The following is a 19,466-nucleotide window of genomic DNA, read 5'->3' on the forward strand; positions in this document are numbered from 1 at the left end:
CCCCCCCCCCCCCCCCCCCCACCACAGAAGGAGCCCAGGGCGGAGCTCCTTGAGGTGATGAGGAGCCAGAAGGAGCCCGTCAGCACTTTTCAGTGCCCAAAATAACAAAGCAAAAGGAAGCACGCAGGGGTGCAAAGGGGCAGGCGGGGCGAGGGGCTGTGCCCCCACACCTGGGAGGGGCGGTGGGGGGAGTAAAAAGGCAGGAAAGAGAGAGCAGAAGAGGATGTTCAGAAACAAGCCGCGGAGCCCGGGTTGGGCTGTGGTGAGTATCTAGGTCACCAGGGAGCCTGCAGGCCTGACCACAGGGAGACCTGTGTTCTCAGCTCTCCTCTTCCTCCGACCCTCCCAGAAAGGCGAGGTGACCCCAATACAGCCTGAGGCCCTCTGCTCGACCACCCCCAGCCCCAATATCGGGAGGCCAGAATCCCCAGCCTAGACTCATTGCTTGAATTCTGCCATGATTCAAAGCTGGCTTAGAACTTAGAAGATTTTGCTTGGAAGATGGCAACGGCAGGCTGGACAGGCCCCAGAAGCAAACAAGAGTAAAGGTGGACGGGGTCTGGGGCATAAGCTCCCTAAAGGCTGGAGAGGCGGTGCTTGGAGTCAGCCATTCAGAGAGCAGCAAGTTAATCCTTTAATACCCAATGGCTGCTGACCCTGCCCTGTGCCATGTTCCCCTGCCTCATAAACCCCTGGTCCCTGGACCTCTTTCAGCTGTCAAGTTCGGCCGCATGTCCAAGAAGCAGAGGGACAGCCTGCATGCGGAAGTGCAGAAACAGCTGCAGCAGCGGCAACAGCAGCAACAGCAGCCAGCTGTCAAGACCCCTCCAGCAGGGGCCCAAGGGGCAGACACCCTCACCTACACCTTGGGGCTCCCAGATGGGCAGCTGCCCCTGGGCTCCTCGCCTGACCTGCCCGAGGCCTCTGCCTGTCCCCCTGGCCTCCTGAGAGCCTCAGGCTCTGGGCCCTCATGTTCCAACGACTTGGCCAAGGCAGGGCTCAATGGGGCCTCATACCATCTTGAATACAGCCCTGAGCGGGGCAAGGCTGAGGGCAGAGAGAGCTTCTACAGCACAAGCAGCCAGCTGACCCCTGACCTGTGTGGACTTCATTTTGGGGAACACAGGCATCCCGGGCATGGGGAACTGGGACAGGGCCCAGACAGCTATGGCAGCCCCGGTTTCCGCAGCACACCGGAGGCACCCTATGCCTCCCTGACGGAGATAGGTGAGCAGCTGGGGAGGCAAAGAGGGTGGCAGAGAGAGAGGGGCTTTCACCGGCACCCCATATCAAACAAACATGAGCCCGAGAAAATGAGGGGTCCCGGATGAGGGCTGGAGGGAGGAGGCGGAGCCGGGTCTGCCAGGACAAGAAGTGCCCTTTTGTGGGTAGGGGTAGGAGCTGGCCGAGATCAAGCCGTGCCTTCCTTCTCTGGCCCCAGAGCACCTGGTGCAGAGTGTCTGCAAGTCCTACCGGGAGACATGCCAGCTGAGGCTCGAGGACCTGCTGCGGCAGCGCTCCAGTATCTTCTCCAGGGAGGAAGTGACGGGCTACCAGAGGAAGGTGAGGCCAGGAGACCTGCAGGAAGGCAGCACATCCCACCCTCATGGGGAGAGTTCAGAGACGGCTACCTGCACATGCCTGGGTGCTGGGGTAGGGCGGCGCATCACAGACACAGGCTGGCCAACAAGCACGTGCACAGCTTCTGCATACGGCTGTGAACGTGTGTGTGTCCGTCTACACCCCAGCAGATGATGAGAGCACGGTCGTGAACGTGTGTGTGTCCGTCTACACCCCAGCAGATGATGAGAGCACGGTCGTGAACGTGTGTGTGTCCGTCTACACCCCAGCAGATGATGAGAGCTTTTTCTTAGTCCTTGCTTATTAAAATTGTACCTGGCCTTTATCCTCCGTCCTCTACCACACAGACCTTGGTGCACTCTCCTTCTTCCTCTTCCATCAACAATAACACTAAGCAGAACGCTGATCACTCTGCCAGGCATCATGCTAAATGCTTTACATAAATTATCCTCAGCCCCTACCACAACCAACCTATGAGAATGGCATTTGTTCCTATTTTTAGTAGACAGAAACTGAGCCCAGGGGGGTTAATAGATTTCCTCAAGGTCACAAAGTGATGGAACCAAAGTCAAATTCAGATCCATCGGGCTCCAAAGTTTATGCTGCCTCCTCGCTCACACTCTCATGATACCACCTGCTGTAAACACATTCATTTGGCGCTTCCCATTTGCTTCTCTAGGTTACCGAGACCTTGGGCATAACCTTTGTGGGGGAAGGGGCAGCAGTATGTCCTTCTCACCTCAACAAGATGTACCTTTTTGGAGGGCCAAGCTGTATCTCATACGTTTTTTATTCCCTCACAATAGCTAACTTGGTGTCAGCAGCCAGTGGGCGCTCAGTGTGTGGGACCCACGGGCAGGAATCGCCCCGAGTGCATTTGTGCTAAGATCAGGCTTTTAAAAATGCTAGTTGAGAACATGGGAGTTCAGAACCTAACCCCTTGCAGTTTATTAGGTGGGGCTCCAGGGCTCAGGAGGATCACGGGGCCACACAGAGCGCTACAGCGGGACCCTCCTCCCTCCCTGCAGTCCATGTGGGAGATGTGGGAACGCTGCGCTCACCACCTCACCGAGGCCATTCAGTACGTGGTGGAGTTCGCCAAGAGGCTCTCGGGCTTTATGGAGCTCTGCCAGAATGACCAGATTGTGCTCCTCAAAGCAGGTGCTCAGGGAAGGGTGGGCAGACCTGGGGGCAGGGGGACGGAGCACACCACGGGGCAGAGCCAAGTGGAGGGAGGTGGCTTAAGGAAACCAGGCGGATGGAGTCAGCCTCTGGCTTTGCTTGACCCTGTCTCTGCATCTTCTCTCCCCACTGCCCAGGAGCAATGGAAGTGGTGCTGGTTAGGATGTGCCGGGCCTACAATGCCGACAACCACACGGTCTTCTTCGAAGGCAAATACGGTGGCGTGGAGCTGTTCCGAGCCTTGGGTGAGGGGCAGGGGGAAAGGAGAGAGAAGATTCTGATGCCAACCCCAGGGAGAGCTTTGTGACCCAGGGCACCCTCTTTTCAGGGCAAATTGCCCCTTCTGCTCTAAACACCAGGAGGGTGGTGTCCTCGGGCGCCATCACTCCAGTGCTCCCTTACTCTTCTCATTTCCACTCCATCAGGCTGCAGCGAGCTCATCAGCTCCATCTTTGACTTCTCCCACTCCCTAAGTGCCTTGCGCCTTTCCGAGGACGAGATTGCCCTCTACACTGCCCTTGTTCTCATCAATGCCAGTGAGTGTTGCTGGGCTTGGGTAAAGGACATTCAGGTGGCAGAGGCATGGCAGATATTGAAGAAGAGTCTAGACCTTCAGATGTGGTTAAGTCTGGGAAATGGCTTTAAATAGCAGAATGCGCCCTACTCAATATTGCTATGAAATAAAATGAGTTAAAATAAAGATTCAGAGGAGCCTCAGAGAGGGACAAGAGCAGCATAAGACGGGGTTGTGGGAAGTGGGGAGAAATGAGGCTGAGAGGAAATGAGCCCTTCCCTGATAGAAATGTGTCTGATTGTTAGTCTGTGGCAGTGATTTCATTGTAGCACACATTGGAATCGCCTGGGGAGATTTAAAAACTATTGCTGCCTGGGTCCCACTTCCAGAGTTTCCAGTATACATGTGCTCCAGGACTTATGATGGGGTTATGTACCAATAAACCTATCATAAGTTCAAAATATGGTAAGTTGAAAATGCATTTAATATGCCTAACCTACTGAACATCATAGCTTAGCCTAGCCTACCTTAAACGTGCTCAGAACACTTACATTAGCCCACAGTCGGGCAAAATCATATAACACAAAGCCCATTTTATAATAAAGTGTTGAATAGCTCATGTAATTTATCGAATAGGGTTCTAAAAGTGAAGAGCAGAATGGCTGCATGGGTATTCAAAGTATAGTTTCTACTGAATGCGAATGACTTTCTCACCAACATAAAATCAAAAGATAGTAAGTCAAATCATCATAAGACTAGGACCATCTGTAATTGATCAGGGGTGCACTGAATTTTAATAGCTACCCCCTGGCCACCAAGATTAAGAATCACTGCTCTGTGTGAACTGATTTTAAGGCTGTATGCCAATAATGGGAAGACTCTGGATGATATCCTATCCACTCCCCTGGCATGGAGTAGCTGGGCTGAGCCAGCTGAATGCTAAGTATTCAGAGAACCTAGAGAAGTGGATCAAGCTGCTAACCTGAGTTTGCAGACCGAGACTATCCGTCTTTTGGCTCTGCCAGTGAGTAGACACCTAAACATGCCCCTCAAACTAGAGATGAAGACTTTAAAGACAACTTCTGGCTATTTTATAGAATCAGGGCAAAAGTTAGCTACAGATTGCTGCAAAGCCCCCAGTGCAGGCCTGGGCACCTTCAGGAAGGCCACCTCCTTTTGGGAGCCTTTTTGGTACATGGGGGAGCTCTTTTCCAACTCTTGCTCCCGCTGTGGCAGAATCCTAGTGCCTAACATTGAATGGGCTAAGTGGAATATCAGGTTACCAGAGAGAAGGTAGCTTGGAGTCAGGAGATGAGAAGTTCTCATGTCTTTCAGCCCTTCCCAGTTTTCCTTGCAGACGTCTAGCCAAGCCCAAGGTCCCAGAGCTTCCCGTTATCAAACCAAGGCACTCACATGCACACGCTCAGCTGAAAAGACCTCTATCCAGCACAGTTGTCCAAAAGATACGTCCTTTTGTTGGGAGTTAATGTCCATGTTCTTTCTTGTTCTCATTACGGTCCCACCCCCTCCTCCAGACCGGCCAGGGCTCCAAGAGAAAAGGAAAGTAGAACAGCTGCAGTACAATCTGGAGCTGGCCTTTCATCATCATCTCTGCAAGACTCATCGCCAAAGCATCCTGGCAAAGGTAGGAACAGTGCTTGGGTTAGAGGAGGCCAGGCCCATCGCCAGCTCTGTGACATCGGAGTTTGCGGGGGCCGGGGTCTGCGGGTACAGAGGAGGGAGTGTGTGAGTGCCACGTGGTATTAGAGAGCTCGCATCAGCAGTGAGAACTAAGGGAATGAACAGCTGTTTCCATGTGCATAAAGGCTGGAAAGTTAGAGAGCCTGGAATTGGGAGGGACCTCCAGGGAACAATTCAGTTTAATATAGCCAGCACTTACCCAGCACCTGCTTTTACAAGGCACTGTGGAAAGATACAGAGATTCGGTCGCTGCCCCCACCAAGAGATTTTAATCTGGTGTGAAGAGATCTGTGTATCACTAACGCTAACATAGAGTGGAATGTGGTATGTGATATAATAATAATGCAATAAACAGAGTGCTTTTGCTGACATGTTTTCTCATCCTCATGACAACCCAGTCAATAGGACAGGTATTAAACGCTCCCTGTAGCGGCTGGGCGCCGTGGCTCACGCCTGTCATCCCAACACTTTGGGAGACCGAGGCAGGCGGATCACCTGAGGTCAGGAGTTTGATAGCAGCCTGACCAACATTGTGAAACGCTATCTCTACTAAAAATATAAAAAATTAGCCAGGCATGGTGGCAGATGCCTGTAGTCCCAGCTACTTGGCAGGTGGAGGCAGGAGAATTTCTTGAACCCAGGACGCAGAGGTTGCAGTGAGCTGAGATTGTGCCATTGCACTCCAGCCTGGGCGACAAAACAAAATCAAAAACCTCTGTGTAGCTAGAAGGAGACTTCAGTGACTTAAATGCAAGACTGAATCCCAGTGTTCTTTCCGCTCTTTCTATCCCTGGGTCCCCTATGTGTAACTATAATAAGAGACACTGGAAAAATGTTATCAGAGCATAAAACAGGGATTAAAAATAATTTGGGGGTAAAAGGAATGGGTCATAAATACTTTCTAGGGACAGTGACATTTATACTAGGCCATGAATGATATAAGATTTTAACAGGCACTTATGGGCGTGGGGCAGGCATTCCAGGCTTGGGGAACAATAGGAGCAAAAATAAGGAGGCAAAATAGTGCATATGCACCCTAACTAAAGTGTAAAATTAGGAGCTGGGCCAGACTAATGGGGCAGAAGAGCACCAGAAAATCAGCCTGAAAATTAGGTCAGGGGCAAATCAGAGAGGACTTTTAACGCCATACAAGAGTTAAAGCTTTATTTCTAGGCCACAGGGAGCTCCAAAGGCTAGAAAAATGACACAGAGATGTTATTTAGGCAATTTACTTTGGAACCAGTGTAAAGGACCCATTTATGTAATTAAAGGCTCTTGCTATGTGCCAGGCACAGGGCTGGGTGTTAAGGATACAGCAGTGACTTACACAGTCTGAGCTCTGAAGAACTCAAACTTTAATCTGCTACAGGATGGATTTGAAGGAGGAGAGACAGGAATCTGGGAGAGCAATTGGAAAGCAAATCTGGTTGAATCTACTTTCAAAATAAATCACTTCCCCTACAATTACCACCACCCCAGCCCCTACCAGCTCTCAGCTCTCACTTGGACTTTAAGAGGGGCCTCCTACCTGGGGCCCTGTTCCACCTTCATCTGCCCTGTAGGAACCACACCGCACCTGCTCAGCACCCACAGTAGCCCTTTTAAAAATGCAATCTCATCATGCCTCACTCCTGTTCTTTTTTTTCTTTTTCTTAGGCAGTCTTGTTCTGTCACCCAGGCTAGTTCAGTGGTGTGATCTCAGCTCACCGCAACCTCCACTTCCCAGGTTCAAGCGATTCCTCTGCCTCAGCCTCCTGAGTAGTTGGGATTACAGGCACCCACCACCATGCCCGGCTAATTTTTGTATTTTTCGTAGAGACGGGGTTTCACCATATTGGCCAGGCTGGTCTCGAACTCCTGACCTCAGGTGATCCTCCTGCCTCAGACTCCCAAAGTGCTGGGATTACAGGTGTGAGCCACCACGCCTGGCCCCCACTCCTGTTCTCAGCCCTCCCGTAGCTGCCTGTCATGTTGAGAATCAAATCTAGAGTCTGTGTCATGCCCAAGTGGCTCATAACATGGTCCCTGCCTTCTTTTCTCACCTGATCTTCCACCGCCCCTTCAACCACCCATTCCAGCCACACTTGCTTCCTTGCTATTCCTTGAACACATCAAGCCCAGTCACAGGGCTTTCGTTCCTGCCATTGCAGTCACCTGGAAGGTTTTTCCCCCAGTTTTCCAAATGGTTTGCTCCATCTCTTCATTCAGGAGAGGTTTTTCCTAACGAGTAACCCCTGACGAAAAGCTTTAGTTTTCTTTTAAGAACTTATTATCTGACACGTGACATATTTATTTTCCGGGTCCCTCACCAGCATGTAAATTTAATCAAGGTAGAGATTATACTTTATTAACTGATATATCTGATATATCACCAGATTCAGGTGGGTTCTCAGGAGATATTTGTTGAATGAATGAAGGAAGGAAGCTATTACCATAGCCCCCAAAAAAGCTCCAAATAAAGCAGTGGAGAGGAAGACAACGGATCCAGGAGACATGAAGGGATCATGCCCTGCTGCCTGCTTTTCCCTGTCTCTTTCCAAGAAAAGTAAGCTGAGTGAGGGAGGCGATGGCTGGCAAGAGACATTTTTTATTTTTATTTTTTTTGAGACGGAGTTTCACTCTTGTTACCCAAGCTGGAGTGCAATGGCTCGATCTCGGCTCACCGCAACCTCTGCCTCCTGGGTTCAAGCAATTCTCCTGCCTCAGCCTCCCGAGTAGCTGGGACTACAGGCACGTGCCACCATGCCCAGCTACTTTTTGTATTTTTGGTAGAGACAGGGCTTCATCATGTTGACCAGGATGGTCTTGATCTCTTGACCTTGTGATCCACCCACCTCGGCCTCCCAAAGTGCTAGGATTATAGGCGTGAGCCACCGTGCCCGGCCAAGAGACGTTTTTCAGCCCCTTGGTTATAGAGGAGACTGCGAGAGATAAACTGTTGTTTCAGCCTTGCTCCGGTGAGGGCTCCCTGCCTCCATCTGCTCACGGGTTTCTGCACCTTTTCCAGCTCCCCTTTGGCTGAGTGCAGGCAGCAGCGGTATGCTACTTGCAGTGTTAGGTGCTGCTTAGAAAGTCTGTTTAGTTCAAACAAAGAGTTATTGAGCCTTTGCCATGTGCTAAGCATGATGACAGGTACAGAGGAGACAGAGAAAGACCCCAGCTAGAGCTGAAATCTAGGGTGGGAAGGCAGACACATTGGACCGTTTTCCTGCAATGTGGTAAGTGCTGCACAGAGGAAAGCCCAAATGAAGGGCCCTCAATTCAGATGAGTGTAGTTAGGGAAATAGGAGAGGTGACACTAGAGGGTAAGAATTAGGAACGGGAGGAAGGGAACAACACGCACAAGGCGGAGGCATGTGACAGCATACAACCAGAGTCACAGACCATCACTCTTACAAAAGCCTGAAGTGCTTGTTAGAGTCTTTAACGAGGTTCATTCTAGAAGTTTTGGGAACATAATTTGAGGGCTTCACTTCACCCACCCACTCTCGCGTCTCTCCGATGTCCAGAACACACACATACTTCTACCAGTGGGATTTGGCTGATGCCAAAGTGCCAAGTCCACAGGGGGAAGACAAGGAGGGTTTGTCCCAGCCCAGGAAGGACCAGAGGACTTCTCTTCTCTGAGGAGAGCGGAAGTATTGACTCTCCCTTCCCCATTAACCCATCTCCAGCTGCCGCCCAAGGGGAAGCTCCGGAGTCTGTGTAGCCAGCACGTGGAAAGGCTGCAGATCTTCCAGCACCTCCACCCCATCGTGGTCCAAGCCGCTTTCCCCCCACTCTACAAGGAGCTCTTCAGCACTGAAACCGAGTCACCTGTGGGGCTGTCCAAGTGACCTGAAGGAGGGACTCCTTGCCTCTCCCTATGGCCTGCTGGCCCACCTCCCTGGACCCCATTCCACCCTCGGCCTTTTCCTTTTCCATGAACCCTGGAGGGTGGTCCCCACCAGCTCTTTGGGAGTGAGCAGATGCTGCAGCTGGCTTTCTGTCCGCAGGCTGGGGCTGGCACAACACCATCTCCTGCCTCAGCTTTGACTGTCTTGTTTCCTGTATTCCTTCACACCCAGCTTCTGGAAGGCGTGGGGTGGCTGGGATATAAGGACTTCTGGGGGACCAAGGCATCCTCAAGAAAGCAGGGGCATCCAGGGCTCCCTGGATTGATAGAACACAATTCATTCAGAAGCGCAGAAGCTAAGAATAGGCCTTTGAAATACCTCATTGCATTTCCCTCTGGGCTTCGGCTGGGGGAGATGGATCAAGCTCAGAGCCTGGCGGTGAGAGCCCAGGAGGACCTGTATAAAATGAATCTGGAGCTTTACGTCTTCTGCCTCTGCCTTCCTCCCAGCTCAGCAAGGATGTGTTTGGGCACCCTGCCCTTTTCCTGGGTTCTAACCAAAAACTGGATGGGATGAGGATGAGAGGCTGGGGATCATTGTTTTGTGGGATTTAGGTGTGGGATTAGGGTACAATGAAGGCCAACAGCATCTTGGATATAGAGTTGAAACTCAAACCTCTTACGTGCACTTTAACAATAGACTATAGGGGCTGGCACAAAACAGATCTGAGACGCACACCCATACACAGGTGAAACACATACAGACTCAGCTGCAGTCATGCAGTTCCAGAGACACGTGAACCTGACACAATCTCTCATCCTTCAGGCCACAGCTTGGAGGAGGCTAGTGGCCTCAGGGAAAGTTCCAATCCTGAGGAACTCCCCCAGACATTTCCATGGTGCTCCTGTCCACTGATCTTGGGCCTGGGGTGATCCAAACACCACCCCAGCTCCAGCTGTCTTCTACCATTAGAAGCCCCAAGAGAAGCAGAGGTGGCTGGCACTGGTCAGTCGGAAGGCAAGGACAGACCCCGGAGGCCTTTCCTGGCCTACCCACTGGCCCTGCCCTTGTTGCAGAGAAGGAAGCAGATGTAATCACAGCACCCCGTCATGGGACACCGCTGACTCCAGCATGGAGGACACCAGGGATCGGGGCCCGGGCCTGTTTCCCCAGCTGTGATCTCGCCCAGAACCTCTCTTGGCTTCATAAACAGCTGTGAACCCTCCCCTGGGGGATAAAGAGCAATGATGGGTGGTCATGGGGTTGGGGGGTGGGGGGTGGGATTGTTTCCTCTCAGGGGATGGGTTCATCTGAGTAAACATAAACCTCAACTTGTGCCGTTCTTGTAAAATGATTTTAAAGGCAAGAGGTGTGTGTGTTGGGGGTGTGGGGGGGAATCCTTAAATTAGATCACCTGCATACCTGCTCTCCAGTCTCATTCCTCCAGCAAGACCCAGGTTTCCAGCTCAGCAATCCCTCAGCATTATACAGATCCAACCCACCCTCACCGCACCTCTGCAGTTTCTCCCCAGGTGGAGCAGTTCCCCAGTGAGGAACCCCCACTGTAGGAGCCTCAAACTGAGCTCCACAGGAGATGCTGTAGACTGAGAACGCTCCACAGATGATCCCCACAGGGAACATTTAGATTTATAGATTGCACAGAATTGCTCCACATCTGGGAGACCAAAAGACAATCCTCTGGAAGGTGGCTGGCCTAAGCTCCCCAGGGGGGATCAGGATGTCAGAGAGATCCTCTAGAGGCTGCCGCTCTTGCCATTGCCTGACCCCTCCCTGGCACCAGAGCCTGCCCCTTAGATCCCTCCCCTGCCACTCGCCAGCCTGTAGTGGTGCTTGCTGCAGCCCTCCCTGGTTGCTTTATTTATTTATTTTGCACCAACAGGGTTGCTGCAGACTCATTCTCGCCTGGTTTAAAAAGAGAGAGAGGAAAAAAAAAAAAAGGAGAAATGCTTTCTGGCTCTTTTCTCCACCTCAGTCTTGGCAGCAGCGGCCGCAGCAGCAGCAGCGGCAGGCAGCAGGCGGCTGGCGGGCAGCGGGCGTGAGGCACGCGGGGAAGGTGCAGGGGCCTGAGGTGCAGCTCGAATGGGACAGGGCCCCCAGCGCTGGACAGATGCAGTGCCCAACTTGATGCCACCCTCCAGCTTCTCCGGTAAGTGCCCCCACCCTCTGTCCCAAAGATGCAGCTGCCCTTTTCCATAACATTCTTGGAGACAGGCCAGACTAGTGTGCCCCTCAAGACAAGAGGATTTGGGCACCCACACTGCCAACAATTAATCCTGACCCCATGGGACTTTGAAGGGGAACTAAAATGTCCTAAGTGCCCCTGGGTGGAAGGACTCCAAGGAGGCCTCCCTTCCATCTCCCCAGTACTCCCCCTTTTTCTGGAAGGGTTTTTCTCCATAACCAGTGTGGATCTTCCAGAAATCTTTCCCCCAGGAACCCCTCTCCCCACAGTTCCCATCCATCAGTCAGGTGTGCTTTAAAGAGGATACAGGATACCCAGGTCCAAGGTGTCTCTGGACTGCCACGTAAAGACAAGAAGAAAGCTCTCTATCCTTGAGAGGTGATGCCCCAGACCCCATCCCACTGAAGGAGAGAATAAAGTGATTCTGACATCTCTCTTTCTGCAAAGTGGCCGGAAGCCGGTCCTGCGGCCATGGAGGTTGGCAAGGGAAGTTTGTGATTAAATTAGCCACCGTAGAAATAAAATAGGTTGCTCCAGCTCCCTCAGCCCCTGGCCCAGCAGGCTTTGGGACTCAGGGGAACTCACCGGAGCAGGAAGGAAGAAAGCTGGGTTACATGCTTCACTGCACTTTTGCTGATGGCAGAGCAGAGGATGAGCAGGAACTGCAGCAGCAGTGACGAAGAGCTAGCTGTCAGGTGGACTTCCCAGAACAAGCCCAGGGAGAACAAGGGAGGCTGGGCCACCTCTCCTGGGAGAGCTCTGGGCATGCCACACAGACCTGTTAGGTCAGGCTGGGAGAGAGAGTCTGCCCTGCGGTCTTTGCCCCATGTAACTTTCTCATCCCCAAGCCTCAGACCAGTGTTCTGTATTCCTCTGCTCTTTGGGCCTCTTTCTTTAGTTCTCCTAGCTGTAGGATAGCCACTAGAATGATCCTTCCAGAGGGTGGAGAGTGGGAAGGAAAGGGGAAGAAATGACCGCCTCTTAAACTGCCTCTCCTAAGTTCCACATGGGAAAAAATAGGGCATGTAGTAGAAAGCCGACCCTGTAGAGCCCAGAGAGCCTGAAGCCCATAAGCCCAAAGGTGATCAGGATTGCCGCTCAGGAGAAACTCAGACGCACTGTCTCCCAGGGAGCATCCGTGGGCTTTTGCTCCTATCTCTGTAGCCATCCCTTGCCAATTCCACTACTCCTCCCCTTCCTTGGGGTCCCTGTTGACATTGAACAGGGTGAGTCAGAGGCCCTCACCAGCTAGAGGGCCCCTTCTCCTCTGTCACCTCAGCCATTGTAGTCACCATCTTCCTGAGATTTCCCAGACCCTGGTAGCCGGAAACCAGCTGTAAGTCGACAGGCTTTGCACATGGCCTGTGCCCAGATATCTGCTGCGCCAGCCAAGGGCTCCCTTCCTCCCCACCCTACAGCGCCCGGTCAGATGCTCTGTCTCCACACTTAACTATGCTCCTGGGTCCACAGTCTGTCTTGTGGGAATTCCTCAGGCAGCTCAGGCCAAAAGGGGCAAGGGCTCTCCCTCGGATCCACACACGGGACCAGAATCAAAACACCATTTAGGAAGGATATGAGGGAAGCCCAAGACTGAAGACCAAGCCACAGAACTCAAAATCCGGGCATCCTGTGGGTCCCTCGCACATCCAACTTCATCTGCAGTGGAGAAGCAGTTGCCACTGGGCTCTTGCAGGGGATTCCCGGCTCCCCAGTCAAGCGCCCCCTGCATCCTACGCCACAGCTAATGTACAGCTTGGCCGTTGTCCACACAGGCATTTTGGGGAGATTGGATTTTGCTAGTCTAGGGCTCAGGCCTTGGGCCAGGCTGGAGGAGGGCTCAGCATGGGGGTGGAGCTGAGGCCTGCATGTTTCCCAGCCTTGGGTGAGCTAGTCAAGGTGAGGACCTCCCCAGTCAGGACAGGGAACTCTGGGCCAAGGACACAATCTCCCTGAGCCTTAAGCAAAAGCTATGGGTATGTAATATGGGAGAATAAGGGTGGGCAGAGAGGGACAGAGCAGAGCTTGATAAGAGCAGATCTCAGGGAGAGGAAACCTGAGATACTCCTGGATCTGACAGACATCGGGAAACCCCATTACAGAAAGACTCAGTTACCTCCCTGCTGTTCCCTGCCCTATTCCTGTAAGTCCTTCCCCAAAGAAATCAGACTTGGCTAGGGTTCCAGGAGCCAGTAAGCACTTGGCTGGTTATCCAGGGCTGGAAGAGGAAGGAAAGTAGAGATTCCCCAAAGAGAAGCTCCAGGAAGCCCCTGGGAGGTGGCACACAAGAATGCTTCCTGGTTCTGTGCCCTACTTGTTGGCCATGCTGAGACAGACAGACCAATTTCTCTCCCCTCTAAGAAGGGCCAGGAAGTCCAGGGTCACCATCATCTGAAGCCTCTTTCCAAAAAGAGCCATGTCATCATCTGTTCCAGGACTGAAGACGGAATGGGTACGGCCACAGCTCCAAAGCCAGCCTGGCCCCCATGGCACCCGCTCCTTTTCCTCCTCCTCCTGCCCGGAGGGAGCCGTGGCAGCTGCCCTGCTTGGTGCGACTGCACCTCCCAGCCCCAGGCTGTGCTCTGTGGCCACAGGCAACTGGAGGCTGTACCTGGAGGACTCCCACCGGACACTGTGCTCCTGGACCTGAGTGGGAACCGCCTGTGGGGGCTCCAGCGGGGAATGCTCTCCCGCCTGAGCCTGCTCCAGGAACTGGACCTCAGCTACAACCAGCTTTCCACCCTTGAGCCTGGGGCCTTCCATGGCCTGCAGAGCCTACTCACCCTGAGGCTGCAGGGCAATCGGCTCAGAATCATGGGGCCTGGTGTCTTCTCAGGCCTCTCTGCCCTTACCCTGCTGGACCTCCGCCTCAATCAAATTGTCCTCTTCCTAGATGGAGCTTTTGGGGAGCTAGGCAGCCTCCAGCAGCTGGAGGTTGGGGACAACCACCTGGTATTTGTGGCTCCGGGGGCCTTTGCAGGGTTGGCCAAGCTGAGCACCCTCACCCTGGAGCGCTGCAACCTCAGCACAGTGCCTGGCCTAGCCCTCGCCCGTCTCCCGGCACTAGTTGCCCTAAGACTTCGAGAACTGGACATTGGGAGGCTGCCAGCTGGGGCACTGAGGGGACTGGGGCAGCTCAAGGAGCTGGAGATCCACCACTGGCCGTCTCTGGAGGCTCTGGACCCTGGGAGCTTAGTTGGGCTCAATCTCAGCAGCCTGGCCATCACTCGCTGCAATCTGAGCTCGGTGCCTTTCCAAGCACTGCACCACCTGAGCTTCCTCAGGGTCCTGGATCTGTCTCAGAATCCCATCTCAGCCATCCCAGCCCGCAGGCTCAGTCCCCTCGTGCGGCTCCAGGAGCTACGCCTGTCAGGGGCGTGCCTCACCTCCATTGCCGCCCAGGCCTTCCACGGCTTGACCGCCTTCCACCTCCTGGATGTGGCAGATAACGCCCTTCAGACACTAGAGGAAACAGCCTTCCCTTCTCCAGACAAACTGGTCACCCTGAGGCTGTCTGGCAACCCCCTGACCTGTGACTGCCGCCTCCTCTGGCTGCTCCGGCTCCGCCGCCGCCTGGACTTTGGCACGTCCCCGCCTGCCTGTGCTGGCCCCCAGCATGTCCAAGGGAAGAGCCTGAGGGATTTTTCGGACATCCTGCCTCCGGGGCACTTCACCTGCAAACCAGCCCTGATCCGAAAGTCGGGGCCTCGATGGGTCATTGCAGAGGAGGGTGGGCATGCGGTTTTCTCCTGCTCTGGAGATGGAGACCCAGCCCCCACTGTCTCCTGGATGAGGCCTCACGGGGCTTGGCTGGGCAGGGCTGGGAGAGTCAGGGTCCTGGAGGATGGGACACTGGAGATCCGCTCAGTGCAGCTACGGGACAGGGGGCCCTATGTCTGTGTGGTCAGCAATGTCGCTGGGAATGACTCCCTGAGGACCTGGCTGGAAGTCATCCAGGTGGAACCAGCAAACGGCTCGCTCTCTGACCCCAACATCACCGTGCCAGGAATCCCAGGGCCTTTTTTTCTGGATAGCAGAGGTGTGGCCATGGTGCTAGCAGTTGGCTTCCTCCCCTTCCTCACCTCAGTGACCCTCTGCTTTGGCCTGATTGCCCTTTGGAGCAAGGGCAAGGGCCGGGTCAAACATCATGTGACCTTTGACTTTGTGGCACCTCGGCCCTCTGGGGATAAAAACTCTGGGGGTAACCGGGTCACTGCCAAGCTCTTCTGACCCTTCCTTCCCCAGTGAGGAGCCCACCCAGTCTGCTTCAGATACCAAAGGGGATGACAGAACCAAGGCTGCTTGGACCACAACCGAATCCAGAGCAGCACCGCCCTCCTGCCTCTCCCGCCTGCCTTCTGCCAGTAACTAGCAATGCCTCCTGCTAGAGAGGCTGCTTCCCGAGCCTTTCCGGCCTGAGGATGGCATTGCCGTTTCTTCACTGAGGGTCCCAGGGAGCTGCAGATGCAGACCCCGTCGTTACTCCAGCCCCCCCTTCGTCCCCCCGCCACGCACAAGACAGGAAACAGAACCAAAGCTCTAGTCTGCTCATCCAACCACTTGGCTTTCTTCACACACGCTTATATCCTTTAATAACCAGCACCAACCGCCGGCCACAGCTCTCAGATTATTTCAGAGGTGGAGCTGGGAAGTGCCACTTGCTCCTTGGAGTCTCCGTTTGTCAACCAGGCAGAGTCCCTTTCTTTTCTGCTCCCCACCGCAAACCTGCCCCTAGGTGCAGGAATAAGAGGCAAGGAGCCGGAGGCTACAGAAAGGAGGAGGTGTCCCTACAGAGGGACACAATGTGTGATGGGGAGGACAGGCCACACGCTGCACTGAGTCTGCATAAGCCTCCACCACCCCCCTCTGTCTCCCAGATCATTAAATCTGCTGCCAAAGGCCCACAACAGTAGCTGCCAAAACTAATGTCATCTCTGGCGTTTTCTTGACTTCAGTCTATTTCCTACCCTCATGTCTGGTGTATCTCCCCCTCCTTCTCTTCCTGCTTCCCATTGATCCTGTGTCCCTGTGGCCTTGCCTCCATCTAACCTGCCTGACAAACAGGGTAAGGAGTGCCCTCCCACCTCCACTCTCCTCACCCCCCAGCACCCCACCACCATGCCTGGAGGGATCAGCACTCCCAGCCCTGGTTTCAGCCTCAATCCTTTACCTTTCACTCCCCAACTCTGGAAGTGGAAAAGGAGCGGTCCTCCACCTTCCCGGGGATCCCCACATAGAAATTCCACCTGGGACACCCAGCTGCTGCCCCTCTTTGCCATTTCTCCATGGGAGCCCCCCCTCATTTTTGTGTCACAGATCCCTAGTGCCTTTGGGGGAAAGTCAGAACTCCAAGTTAATGACTGACAAATGCAAGAATCCTGCAGTTGTCAAAGGAGAGAGACCCAGGACACTGCAGAGACGAGGCTTGGAGGAACAGGGAGGAGGGCACAGCAGGCTGTAGTGAGAAGCGGTGGGAAGCGGGAGCAGCAGTAGCTGCCTGTCTAGTTAATTTCCACCATCCTTCTGCACCTTCCTCCGGTTCTGTGCTTCCCGCGGTGGGAAGCTCTCTCCCGGTAGAGGTCAGTGACTTACAGAGAACCCCAGACGGGGAGGTGGAGTGGGAGGTGAAAGTGCTGAGTACCACTGGCTGGGCTTTAAATAGAGGGCAAAAAAGAGCCTAAAAAGAAGTAGAGATGCTGGCAGCTCAAGGGACAGAGCAACAGCCTCAGCATCGCTGGGAGGGAGGAGTCACAGGGAGAGGAGATGAGTGGGAGGAGGGACTGAGAAGGGAAGAATCACGTGGCCCCAGGGAACCTTTCTCCGCAGCAGCATCTGCCCAGCGTCCTTAGTTTCCTCCTACCCATCCCTACACCAAACCAGATGCAAGCATTGTGAGCTTTCTGGTTGATTCCTGCTGCTGTTGTCCTTGCTCTGAGGAGACTCCACTCATTAGATTCTCAGCCCAAACTGCCCGATAGGTGAGACGCTCAGTGCCACTGAGGAGGTGAAGCTGGACTTCACAGGCAGGCCACTCTTTAGTGAGACAGAGATAGGAATATGTGGGTAGGACCAGAGGTGAATATGAGAACCGGGCAGACAGGAGAGTAAGGCTGGAGAAAGTGACCTGCTTGAGAAATGAGTTTCCCTGAGCCTGCAACCTCCCCACCCACCATGCACGCACAACCCAGTTAGCATCCCAGCAACTTCCCCTTCTCCAGTTTATAATGTACCAGAGAGGTTTTTGGGGGCACAGCCCTCCCCCTCCTCACCATAACCTCCCACCAGCAGCTTATTAGGTTGGGACTTGGGACTCAGACGCTGAAGATTCCCACTCTCGCTGCCCTCTCTGCAATGCGGAAGCAGCAATGCCGTTCAGAGAAATCTTCTCTGGGAAACCCCTGCCGCAGTGAGGAACAGATGACTGTCTGGCGCTGGGACATGCTGCTGCCCAAAGTCTCTGGAGTCTCAAAGTCTCCAGAGCAGCGTTATCCAGCAGACATAGAATCCAAGTCACCTATGTAATTTCAAGTTTTCTAGTAGCTACTACATTCAAAAATCAAAATGAAACAGATACATTTAATTTCAATACTTATTTTATTTAACCCAATGTACCCAAACTATTATCATTTCAATATATTATCAATATAAAATCAATCATAAAATATTTAACACTTTTTTTTTTTTTTTTTTTTTGAGACGGAGTTTCGCTCTTGTTACCCAGGCTGGAGTGCAATGGCGCGATCTCGGCTCACCGCAACCTCCGCCTCCTGGGTTCAGGCAATTCTCCTGCCTCAGCCTCCTGAGTAGCTGGGATTACAGGCACACGCCACCATGCCCAGCTAATTTTTTGTAGTTTTAGTAGAGACGGGGTTTCACCGTGTTGACCAGGATGGTCTCGATTTCTTGACCTCGTGATCCACCCGCCTCGGCCTCCCAAAGTGCTGGGATTACAGGCGTGAGCCACCGCGCCCGGCCACTTTTTCATATTAGGTCTTTAAAATCCAAGGTATATTTTACAGTTACAGTACATCTCAACATCACAATTCAGTTGCTAAATTTTCACCAGAAAATCTGTATTTGGATTTCATACAGGTCACTATAGAGAAAGTGGATTCACACATCCAAGTTTTTTTCAGACATAAAACGTTTTCCAATAAGGGAATCAAAATCTGTTTTAAATTTTAAATTAAAATTATATAAATTTAAAATTCCATTCCTCAGCTGTACTACCTACAGGCATTCGATGGCCACGTGTGGCCAGGGGTACCATACTGGACAGCAAAGCTTCAGACATCACAGCCCGGGGCACAGACTAAGGTCTCATTGGCAGCGATGGGTGGAGAGTATCCCTCAAGAAACACATTTAATCTCAGGGAAATGCCTGTGGAGCTGCTCCCATCACAGCCCCTTTGTCTCCTATCGCAGCTTCTCCAGGATACTTTTGAAGGGTGAAGCCCATTAGTGTAACAAGCTTACTAAGACGAGCACTTCCACAGCTTGTCCAGGCCTCAGCAAGCCGGTTCCTCATCTCACCTATCAGAAAGGCTGCCCTCAGCTCAGCGGTGACGGTACAGGCTGCTGTGTGTGTGCAAATGAGTGTGTAAATGCAACAAAGGATATAAGTAGGGGGTGTGAGTACAGAAGTTTTGTGGACCATGTGCAGGGATGTATGGCACCACACGATGGGGACAATCCAACGGAGACTCTGTCCAGGGTGGGGCACACGTTCAAAGCAAAGAAAATAACATTGATTGAGGGCCTATTCTATGCCAGTGACTTTATATGTTTTCTTATTTAATCCTCACATCAGCCCTATAAAGTAGGGAGGCATCTTAGCTGATGAAACTAAAGGTCAAAGAGTAAGCGCTCAAGTGTGCAGAGTTAGTAAATAGCAATTAGCTATTTGAGCTCAGGGCTGACTGAAAACTCCCACTTTCCAGCACGCTGCCATCCTCACTGCCACGCCCTCATGGCTCTGTCTCCCAGGGCCTCTCAGTTGCAGGACACAATCTGTAAGAAGGGAAATCTTCCAGCCTATCCACTCTGAACTTTCAGCAGGGACTGGGCTGTTATTGGTCCTCACCTTCTTTACTAACTCTAATGCACCTGATACACAAGATTGGGGTTTTTCTTTGTTTTTACTCTTCTCAGTCCCCTCTCCCAGTGTCCTTACAGCCTCTGCCTCAGGGACTGGTAGAAAGGAGCAGAAATTCCAGGGAGCAGATGGCCTGCAGTGAAATGCCTGGCTTCAGCAAAGGATTCTCTGAAACGGAGGCTTCAGATTTCCTAGTTCCTTTCTGGGTTCTGACCTCAACAACCTCCTAGGTTAGAGAGAGGTTGCACACATTGGCAGAATAATCTGTGAGCTATTTCAGATTGGAGAATTTGACTCTGCCTACCCTCTGCCCATCCCTGCTTGACAGAACCTTTCCAAGGGCACTCCCGCCTGCCC

General features: G+C 52.9%; 2 protein-coding genes across 5 annotated transcripts in view; both read left to right on the plus strand.

The window, feature by feature from the left end:
* Positions 1–10,180, plus strand: part of RORC (RAR related orphan receptor C) — a 25,882-nt gene extending 15,702 nt beyond the window's left edge. For 3 of the 4 annotated variants that reach the window (XM_017546219.2, XM_017546220.2, XM_017546222.2), the window contains 7 exons: positions 715–1,227; positions 1,442–1,563; positions 2,610–2,742; positions 2,901–3,008; positions 3,189–3,299; positions 4,813–4,922; positions 8,653–10,180. In XM_017546219.2, the coding sequence (XP_017401708.1) occupies positions 715–1,227; positions 1,442–1,563; positions 2,610–2,742; positions 2,901–3,008; positions 3,189–3,299; positions 4,813–4,922; positions 8,653–8,814 (1,259 nt within the window). In that variant the 3' untranslated portion in view covers positions 8,815–10,180. The remainder of the gene's footprint in view (positions 1–714; positions 1,228–1,441; positions 1,564–2,609; positions 2,743–2,900; positions 3,009–3,188; positions 3,300–4,812; positions 4,923–8,652) is intronic. The other variant, XM_037744885.1, reaches the window with a different exon arrangement.
* Positions 10,181–10,604: 424 nt separating this feature from the next.
* Positions 10,605–17,523, plus strand: LINGO4 (leucine rich repeat and Ig domain containing 4). Its single transcript, XM_017546224.2, has 2 exons — positions 10,605–10,981; positions 13,450–17,523. Exon 2 carries the CDS (start codon positions 13,463–13,465, stop codon positions 15,242–15,244), a length of 1,782 nt encoding a protein of 593 aa, XP_017401713.1. The 5' UTR covers positions 10,605–10,981; positions 13,450–13,462; the 3' UTR covers positions 15,245–17,523.
* The last annotated feature ends 1,943 nt before the right edge of the window (positions 17,524–19,466 follow it).

The sequence above is a fragment of the Cebus imitator genome, unplaced genomic scaffold (assembly GCF_001604975.1).
Source record: "Cebus imitator isolate Cc_AM_T3 unplaced genomic scaffold, Cebus_imitator-1.0 Scaffold188, whole genome shotgun sequence".
Classification (NCBI taxonomy): Eukaryota; Metazoa; Chordata; class Mammalia; order Primates; family Cebidae; genus Cebus; species Cebus imitator.